The sequence below is a fragment of the Centruroides sculpturatus genome, unplaced genomic scaffold (assembly GCF_000671375.1).
Source record: "Centruroides sculpturatus isolate CEXI.00-Female unplaced genomic scaffold, Cexi_2.0 scaffold387, whole genome shotgun sequence".
Classification (NCBI taxonomy): domain Eukaryota; kingdom Metazoa; phylum Arthropoda; class Arachnida; order Scorpiones; family Buthidae; genus Centruroides; species Centruroides sculpturatus.
Window position 1 is genome coordinate 184350 of NW_019384709.1, and position 11106 is coordinate 195455.

Consider the following 11106-nt stretch of genomic DNA (forward strand, 5'->3'; position numbering starts at 1 on the left):
ACTGTATTAGATGTAATAAAGACAGAAATTTTTCCAGTTCGACGAGAGTGACCGAAAAGTTGTAAATTTTGGAAATTTCCGTGGACAACACCTGGTCCTAAAACGAATTAGTTAGAAAACAAACGACGGACAATCTATTAAGTTTAACATATTTAGACTTTTACAGCTATGGTGAGAAACGTTTAAAATTTACAAGAACCCTGTCGCGTCTTTTGAGGTATATTAGTGATGCGACAAAAGAAACATTTGACATTGCCAAATCCCGAGGGTATCGGCACCCTCGGGATTTGGCAGCCCGCGTGCATGTACAGTACACACCGCACACCTAGCAGGACCGTCTCTGATTCCACTCGTAGGGAGCTATTTGACTAAGTGGTTAAGATTTAAAGAGTAAAGAATATTTTATGTTATTTTCATGTACGTTTCATTACAAAGTTATATTTAATTATAATTTTCTTTAAAAGTATATTCATACAATTGAAGAATGTTTTGTACCAGGTATGTATATCCACCACACATTTTATTTCACCAAGTAAGTTTTTATAATTTTATTTTTAATTTTAGCCCTTATATCGTGGCTAGCGATTCGGAATGTAATTGCGATATTGAAAATTTATTTTAAAAAAGTTTTGGCTCGAGATCATATAATGAAAAAGAAAACATTAAAAGAGAACGGCCAATGCCTAAGTTAAATATAAACGCTTAAATAAAAAAATTTGTTCGATATTTTCACGATAAAATGGCTCTGTAAATGCATAAAAATGCATTTACAGAGTGAAATTAGTGTGTGGAATAAGAATGTCTTTGACAATTTAGCTGGCAAAAGACACGAAAAATCGTCGATTCTTTCGTATTTGAAGCAATTTGGAAATCGAAGCGGAATAGAATTTAACATTAGTAAATAATATAAAATAAATATTGAAAATTGTAACGAGATAATTATGGGTAATAGATATATTATATCTAAATAAATAGATGTTATATGTTTTTATCAAAGCAAGAATTGACATTTAGAGGGCGTATGGAATATATTGGATCTAATAACAGAGGTAATTATAATGAACTTGTTTATTAAGTACGTCAGATAAATAATCTATTAAAAATACATTTAAAGAAAGAATTAACTGGTTGCCCCTGGATGTCGGCTTCTTATAGAAACACAGCTTCCCTATCATCAAATGTCACGGCACGCCCCTGATTCTGTGCTATAATAATTTACTCTAACTGAAGAGGGACTTTAAGTGCGAAATGCGTACATTTTGGAGAAAAAAGAAATATAGAAAAAATATCAGTGTGTCAATCTACCTGTGGTGTGATTTGTCCTTTAAATATAACCACGTTGTTGTTTTGCATATTAAACAAGGGCATTTTCTGAAGTTAGAACTGATGTATCATCACACCTTTACTCAGCAATTTTACTATCACTTTCTTCATTTTTATTAAATGTATAATTCCCACCGTCGTTCGTCTGTGTGTATGTTTGTCCTCCCTCAATGTCGAGAACGGTGTTAGATAGATGAAAGTCGAGATGTGGAAAAGCTTAGGGGAAGCCGGCTCCAATTATAGAAACTTCCTGTATAAACGTTAGAGACACTAGTAAACAATATCTTTACTCTTCAAAATAAAGTTTCTCGAAATAATAGAAACTTTTCTTCATTAAAAGGTACAAGGAGAAGACAAAAGTAAAGCAAAATTTAAAATTATATAATGCACATTTAGAATTGATGAAATATAAAGAAGTTCCAGAGAATGATGAGAACCCAAGTATCAAATTTATATGCAATATATGATAAGTGAGATTGTAAATCCTATATAAAGACTGCAAAAGTAGAAAAACCTTACTTCTTGGTAGACAAATTGCTTTTTATTAGAATAATATAATTCATTTATTATATGTTAAAAATAGTTATAGTCTCCAATCATTTTTTGAACACATCTCTGAAAGCTCAATAATATAAACGATCTATTGATTTGTTAAAACTTTTAAGGAATGAGTAAATCACACGAAAGATTTACACGATCTTTGAAATAAATTCAATGTTAGTAACGAAGTCACGCGTATTTGTTTAGTAGTCTAATTCAACTTTTGAAAATTTCCAAGAAATTCTGTATATATACAAACTAATTTGTAAACAATGAGAGTATAAAATGAAACTATAATTTTATTTGAGTAATAATAATAGTATGTGTTAAGTATCAATATGAAAATGAATTCCTTATTAGTTCGATTCTTTTGTTAATAAATAACATTTTAATGTAGTAATATCCTCGAAATTAAACATGGAAATATAGATATCGATCTGAATATTTTATGCATTTTATAAACAATATTAACTTTTTCTTTAAAGATTTGCGTGTTGGACGAATCTATTTACAAATGTAAACACTAGCATGATATATAGATTAGATTTCAAGCAAAATATCAAATTATTAGTTTATATCCAGAATGAAGAGGATTCTAGCATTGTTATTGTTATTGCTGTCGTTATATTACATAACAATAATAGCAACATTTTCGGTTCAACAACAACATTTCGAAATTAGTATTGAAAAGCGTGCAAAAGATTGCACCTTTTCGAACAGTACTGTAAAAACACTGTTATTTTGCTTGAAATATTGTTTTAAATTGGCAGAATGTTTTGGAGTGAATTATCATTCCGAAACGGGTTTATGCGAACTTCTATCCAAGAAATTGAGTAAGAATTTATTAGAAGACGATAAGAATTACAATGTGTATCACAGAAAGGTGAGATTATTAAGTTTTAAATGATTTAAATCATAACATTTTGACATTTCATATATATATATATATAATCTAATATAAAAATTAATTGAATATATTGACACGTTGGTCGAAAGTAGCAGCAAAATTGAAGGGGTGAATGGAAAAGTGGTATAAGTGACAAAATACAAGAAAGTGGTTATTGAAAAATGAAAGAATCATTAAATGTCAGTAATATGCAAGTAAACGTATCTATTTATTTATTTAATTTAATAAAATATGATTTTTAACCAATTTTATATTTTATAATTAATATATTATTTGTCACTTGTACCACGTTTCCACTGAACTCTTCGATTCATATGATGCATTTTTCTGTTGATGGTAGACATTCGGCATCTTTATAATTGATGCAGACGTGGTTCCTAGCTTGTATATAAATCATTAATTAACTTTGTAGCAATTTTTCTCGTGTTTTGGTCCCTTGTGATCCTGAGAAATTTTGCTTTCAAAGAAGTATGAACTATTCTCAGACATATTAGAAAGGTAGCTAAGGCTGTGGTACACTTTGCTTTTCTTATGTCATACTCGTGCTCCTTGATTCTAACGGATGGGTTATATGATGTGTATCCTATACAGTAATACTGTATAGTGTACACATCCTATATCCTATACTGTATACTTATTAATCGTTTTTTATATCCTAAATGGTACCTCATAATACCGAGAGCGGCGTTTATGTTTAGCGTGTCTTTTACATTACTTAGGAGATTGTGTACAGTACCGTATTGTTATGCTTCTATACTAATTTCCTGTCCATTCTTTCGTGATTCCTTATAATAAACATTATACAATATCTATGTCACAACAATTTCCTTAAGTTGAGATGTATAGATTTTTGGATTCGAAGGATTATTGTGTGGGTGTGAGTATCAGTATGATATGAATATCCACGGGCAAAACAATGCTCTACTTTTATAAACTGAGGCTGCCAACATTACATAATTGACTTCTGATCATTAAAAGTAATGCAGCTGACTACTGATTTATAGTTCTAACACTCCGGGACTGTCCGGGAAATTCCCGAAATTTTGAATTTTCAAGTCCTTATAAATTTCGAAACAATTCATAACATGGTGCGGACATGAACGCAACAAAAGATGAAAGAAGAATTACTAAAATGCTATACTGGTTTATATCAGGGATGACGAACCTTTTTGAGTCCACAAGCCATGTTGTAAGCATACTTAACTTTAAAACTGATTTATGCTTGTCACAGTTTTAGACTTTGAATAACGATATTTAAAGAAATTAAACGAATATCCTTTAATTAAAATAAATGTGAAAAAAGCTAATTGAAAAAAAGGATAATCCAAAGGTAAACCAAAAGAATGAGACGGCCTGCTGGCCGAGCGGTCAAGGTGCAGCCTACCGCTCGGCCAGGTTCGAATCCGGACAGGTCGAAAAATCCTTATAAATTTTTCGGGGAAAGGTCCGATCGGAGACGTCGGCCCGTCCCTCACAACCCGGCAGCCCCATTGTGGGCTTGGGCCGAACCCATAATGGGATTGCTAAAAAGAGGCCCTCTTAGTGTCCACAGGGCTGAAAAAGATTGAAAAAGACATGATAAATCGAATTCGTGCCAGATGATTTTACCTTACATGCCACTTTTGACATGCATGCCATAGGTTCACCACCCTTGACCTTTCTGTTTCTGATTAAAATATAAGTAACTTATAGTTTTTGTGCCGTTGTTGTATACAACAATAACGTACAAAAAAACTAGAAGAAATTCTGGATAAACCATATATTAGATTTTTCCAAAAATGACAAAATAAGGATACACCGATGTCGTCTTTCTGATAATTGAACATATTCTTGATGTATTTAGATTCCAATCGTTTTAAAATGTGCTTTCTGTAGTTTCTTATACAGTATTTATAACCTGATCTTGTATGATAATTCTCTCTCTTGTCTCTCCAAAGAGGCAGGAATCCGTGAAACGGTCAGCTGTTTAATGCAGTTTTCAACGTGATCCTGTGTAAAATAGTTACGATGCTTGTTCTGAATCTAGTATTACTTCATGGTGTTTCTTGTGTACTATGTTAAATCAAGATCGGTGTTGTGCAGATTTAATAGCATAGTCTACTCCTTTCGTCTGCAAGACTTACAAATTTGTATAATTGTAGTGATACTTGTTTTTGTAGGAAAATATTCTCGCACTATTTGTTTGTAATTACAGTACGTATAACCATCGGCATAATATATATATTTATATACCTGTATAATTTCAAAACCATTTCTGTGGCAAAATTAGGCTATATTGAATAAAAAAAAAAATATCTTTTAGCAGCATTCTCTATAGCTTGTCATGTATAAGACATGAAATACTATTGATCTCAAGTTAGGATTGTTCCAAGTAAACAGTTTGATTCTGAATGGAATAAAAATGAGTAATAACCCATATTGTAACTTCGTTTCATGAGATTATTTAAATTATATGAATTTTAAATCCAGACAATATTTTTTTTAGGTTGAATGTAACGATACTCCATGTAGTCATGGTGAATGTGCCAGTAGAGGTATGCTAGTAACAGACTACAGAGCCTACACATGCCAACCTTGTCCTTGTGGATGGTGCGGATGGAACTGTGATATCAGTAAGTTATTCATTTTATTGAAAAATTAAATTTGACATTTATTTTGATATTAATGTAATATGGAAATATGGAAACTGTTGTGTTCTGTTGCGTAAATATTGGAAAAAAACCTAATGTACAAGTTTTTGGAATAAATAAGACTGAATGAATGAAGAAGTTTTTTTACTGCAGTATCATTTGATAAATCCAATTTAGAAATTAAGTACAGCAGACTCCCTATAACACTAGATAATTCCGTGTTATATGAATTTCATGTTGTACGAGTCACTTAGACTTTACAAATACGTGAGCCGTTCACAGCCCGGCACACGTATTTATAAAATCTAAATGACTCGTACAATATGGAATTCATATAACATGGAATTATCTACAGTGTTATAGGGGGTCTACTGCTTTTGAAATCTGTTCAATATTCCAGTTAAATTTAAAATCAAACATTAAAAAATTAATAAACAACATAACAACAAACTAAACGTAATTAAAACTATGGGAACTGTTTACAAACTTGAATGCAACTGTCAAAATCCGAAAACTTATATTGGTGAAACAGGCCGGTCACTAGAAACAAGAATTAAAGAACATATGGCTGCCATCCGCCTAAAACATAACACTTCCCCCTGGTACTACCACACAATGGACTATAATTGCCAAATTAATAAAAACAATATAAAAGTGTTACATTTAGAAAAAGACCCATATAAAAGAAAATTTAAAGAACACATAGAAATCAAAAAACACCCTAAAGATAACTTAATTAATGTTTCAGAAGGCATGTCCATAGACCCCAATGGTACAAACTCATAGAGAACGCCTCCACGCGTTAAAGATTGTTTAAAGCACAACCCCCGTGTACGGAATGTGAGGAACTGTTTATATAACATTACTTGTCAGTATTCTGTTACTCGGTGAACACCAGATAACACCAGTTGTTAATTTTTGTACTATGTTCCTTTTTGTATCGGAAATAATACATTTTAACTAAAATGTAAGTGTGTATTGATATTTTTTTAAATTAATATTCTATGTTATACGGTTCTTCATATAAATGATGTGTTAAACAGCCCCCCCCTTATACCACTTTTTTCATATCATAGGTTATAACCTTACTACTATGTAATTAAAATTTTGTAAAATACATCTATGCTGTTCCATTATATGACAAGTAAGCATTTTATGTTATCATCACCTCGCGTTTTAGTTATGTTCCTACTCACCAATGTCGTAAAACTAACCTTAATTTTTTGTGTAATTTTAACNTTGCCCCTGGATGTCGGCTTCTTATAGAAACACAGCTTCCCTATCATCAAATGTCACGGCACGCCCCTGATTCTGTGCTATAATAATTTACTCTAACTGAAGAGGGACTTTAAGTGCGAAATGCGTACATTTTGGAGAAAAAAGAAATATAGAAAAAATATCACTGTGTCAATCTACCTGTGGTGTGATTTGTCCTTTAAATATAACCACGTTGTTGTTTTGCATATTAAACAAGGGCATTTTCTGAAGTTAGAACTGATGTATCATCACACCTTTACTCAGCAATTTTACTATCACTTTCTTCATTTTTATTAAATGTATAATTCCCACCGTCGTTCGTCTGTGTGTATGTTTGTCCTCCCTCAATGTCGAGAACGGTGTTAGATAGATGAAAGTCGAGATGTGGAAAAGCTTAGGGGAAGCCGGCTCCAATTATAGAAACTTCCTGTATAAACGTTAGAGACACTAGTAAACAATATCTTTACTCTTCAAAATAAAGTTTCTCGAAATAATAGAAACTTTTCTTCATTAAAAGGTACAAGGAGAAGACAAAAGTAAAGCAAAATTTAAAATTATATAATGCACATTTAGAATTGATGAAATATAAAGAAGTTCCAGAGAATGATGAGAACCCAAGTATCAAATTTATATGCAATATATGATAAGTGAGATTGTAAATCCTATATAAAGACTGCAAAAGTAGAAAAACCTTACTTCTTGGTAGACAAATTGCTTTTTATTAGAATAATATAATTCATTTATTATATGTTAAAAATAGTTATAGTCTCCAATCATTTTTTGAACACATCTCTGAAAGCTCAATAATATAAACGATCTATTGATTTGTTAAAACTTTTAAGGAATGAGTAAATCACACGAAAGATTTACACGATCTTTGAAATAAATTCAATGTTAGTAACGAAGTCACGCGTATTTGTTTAGTAGTCTAATTCAACTTTTGAAAATTTCCAAGAAATTCTGTATATATACAAACTAATTTGTAAACAATGAGAGTATAAAATGAAACTATAATTTTATTTGAATAATAATAATAGTATGTGTTAAGTATCAATATGAAAATGAATTCCTTATTAGTTCGATTCTTTTGTTAATAAATAACATTTTAATGTAGTAATATCCTCGAAATTAAACATGGAAATATAGATATCGATCTGAATATTTTATGCATTTTATAAACAATATTAACTTTTTCTTTAAAGATTTGCGTGTTGGACGAATCTATTTACAAATGTAAACACTAGCATGATATATAGATTAGATTTCAAGCAAAATATCAAATTATTAGTTTATATCCAGAATGAAGAGGATTCTAGCATTGTTATTGTTATTGCTGTCGTTATATTACATAACAATAATAGCAACATTTTCGGTTCAACAACAACATTTCGAAATTAGTATTGAAAAGCGTGCAAAAGATTGCACCTTTTCGAACAGTACTGTAAAAACACTGTTATTTTGCTTGAAATATTGTTTTAAATTGGCAGAATGTTTTGGAGTGAATTATCATTCCGAAACGGGTTTATGCGAACTTCTATCCAAGAAATTGAGTAAGAATTTATTAGAAGACGATAAGAATTACAATGTGTATCACAGAAAGGTGAGATTATTAAGTTTTAAATGATTTAAATCATAACATTTTGACATTTCATATATATATATATATAATCTAATATAAAAATTAATTGAATATATTGACACGTTGGTCGAAAGTAGCAGCAAAATTGAAGGGGTGAATGGAAAAGTGGTATAAGTGACAAAATACAAGAAAGTGGTTATTGAAAAATGAAAGAATCATTATATGTCAGTAATATGCAAGTAAACGTATCTATTTATTTATTTAATTTAATAAAATATGATTTTTAACCAATTTTATATTTTATAATTAATATATTATTTGTCACTTGTACCACGTTTCCACTGAACTCTTCGATTCATATGATGCATTTTTCTGTTGATGGTAGACATTCGGCATCTTTATAATTGATGCAGACGTGGTTCCTAGCTTGTATATAAATCATTAATTAACTTTGTAGCAATTTTTCTCGTGTTTTGGTCCCTTGTGATCCTGAGAAATTTTGCTTTCAAAGAAGTATGAACTATTCTCAGACATATTAGAAAGGTAGCTAAGGCTGTGGTACACTTTGCTTTTCTTATGTCATACTCGTGCTCCTTGATTCTAACGGATGGGTTATATGATGTGTATCCTATACAGTAATACTGTATAGTGTACACATCCTATATCCTATACTGTATACTTATTAATCGTTTTTTATATCCTAAATGGTACCTCATAATACCGAGAGCGGCGTTTATGTTTAGCGTGTCTTTTACATTACTTAGGAGATTGTGTACAGTACCGTATTGTTATGCTTCTATACTAATTTCCTGTCCATTCTTTCGTGATTCCTTATAATAAACATTATACAATATCTATGTCACAACAATTTCCTTAAGTTGAGATGTATAGATTTTTGGATTCGAAGGATTATTGTGTGGGTGTGAGTATCAGTATGATATGAATATCCACGGGCAAAACAATGCTCTACTTTTATAAACTGAGGCTGCCAACATTACATAATTGACTTCTGATCATTAAAAGTAATGCAGCTGACTACTGATTTATAGTTCTAACACTCCGGGACTGTCCGGGAAATTCCCGAAATTTTGAATTTTCAAGTCCTTATAAATTTCGAAACAATTCATAACATGGTGCGGACATGAACGCAACAAAAGATGAAAGAAGAATTACTAAAATGCTATACTGGTTTATATCAGGGATGACGAACCTTTTTGAGTCCACAAGCCATGTTGTAAGCATACTTAACTTTAAAACTGATTTATGCTTGTCACAGTTTTAGACTTTGAATAACGATATTTAAAGAAATTAAACGAATATCCTTTAATTAGAATAAATGTGAAAAAAGCTAATTGAAAAAAAGGATAATCCGAAGGTAAACCAAAAGAATGAGACGGCCTGCTGGCCGAGCGGTCAAGGTGCAGCCTACCGCTCGGGGGGGCCGGGTTCTAATCCGGACGGATCGAAAAATCCTTATAAATTTTTCGGGGAATGGTCCGATCGGAGACGTTGGCCCATCCCTCACCACCCGGCAGCCCCATTGTGGGCTTGGGCCGAACCCATAATGGGATTGCTAAAAAGAGGCCCTCTTAGTGTCCACAGGGCGGAAAAAAATATGATAAATGGAATTCGTGCCAGATGATTTTACCTTACATGCCACTTTTGACACGCATGCAATAGGTTCACCACCCTTGACCTTTCTGTTTCTGATTAAAATATAAGTAACTTATAGTTTTTGTATACAACAATAACGTACAAAAAACTAGAAGAAATTCTGGATAAACCATATATCAGATTTCTCCAAAAATGACAAAATAAGGATACGCCGATGTCGTCTTTCTGATAATTGAACATATTCTTGATGTATTTAGATTCCAATCGTTTTAAAATGTGCTTTCTGTAGTTTCTTATACAGTATTTATAACCTGATCTTGTATGATAATTCTCTCTCTTGTCTCTCCAAAGAGGCAGGAATCCGTGAAACGGTCAGCTGTTTAATGCAGTTTTCAACGTGATCCTGTGTAAAATCGTTACGATGCTTGTTCTGAATCTAGTATTACTTCATGGTGTTTCTTGTGTACTATGTTAAATCAAGATCGGTGTTGTGCAGATTTAATAGCATAGTCTACTCCTTTCGTCTGCAAGACTTACAAATTTGTATAATTGTAGTGATACTTGTTTTTGTAGGAAAATATTCTCGCACTATTTGCTTGTAATTACAGTACAGTAGAATCCCTCTAGTCCGCCCTCGGTTAGTCCGTAACTCCGGTTAATCCGACCGTGGTCGGAGTCGAGAAACTTGTCCCGACTCGTCGGTGACTCACCGTCCGTGGCGTTTTTCTGTGTTCGTTACAGTATATGTTTTACATTGTGTGTACATGTACAGTTTTGTGTGTGTTTTTAACATGTCAGGAGTGAAACGTAAACATGTTACTCTTTCATTAAATGAAAAATTAGCAGTGCTACAAAGACTGGACAAAGGAGAAGCTTGTTTATTTTACTTTTTTCTGATAATCCGACCTTTTTTGCGTTTCGACCATACCCCCAGTCCCAAAGGTGACGGATTAGAGGAGTTCTACTGTATAACCATCGGCATAATATATATACAGTAGATCCCCCTATAAGACGGTAGATACGTTCCGTTCTTTATGAATCAATTTTGTAGGAATCATAGTTTACGGACTACGGCTGTTTGAAAGGTTTTCTTTCATAAAATTAATCGATTCTAGACTAATTCGACTCAACATTTCCAAAATACGTATATTTTTTTGAAAATAATCCGTATAAACTACGTTATAAACAAAAAATTGTAAGATTACTTACCGAGTGTGTACCGTTCGACTACGCCCGTTGCTAAAGCTTGGTTTCGT

General features: G+C 32.1%; 1 protein-coding gene across 1 annotated transcript in view; it reads left to right on the forward strand.

The window, feature by feature from the left end:
- The first annotated feature begins 2446 nt into the window (after positions 1–2446).
- The window catches only part of LOC111627753, an 11096-nt gene continuing 2436 nt past the window's right edge, over positions 2447–11106 (forward strand). Inside the window, exons 1-2 of the mRNA XM_023371384.1 lie at positions 2447–2746; positions 5256–5382. Of these exons, the coding sequence (XP_023227152.1) occupies positions 2447–2746; positions 5256–5382 (427 nt within the window). The remainder of the gene's footprint in view (positions 2747–5255; positions 5383–11106) is intronic.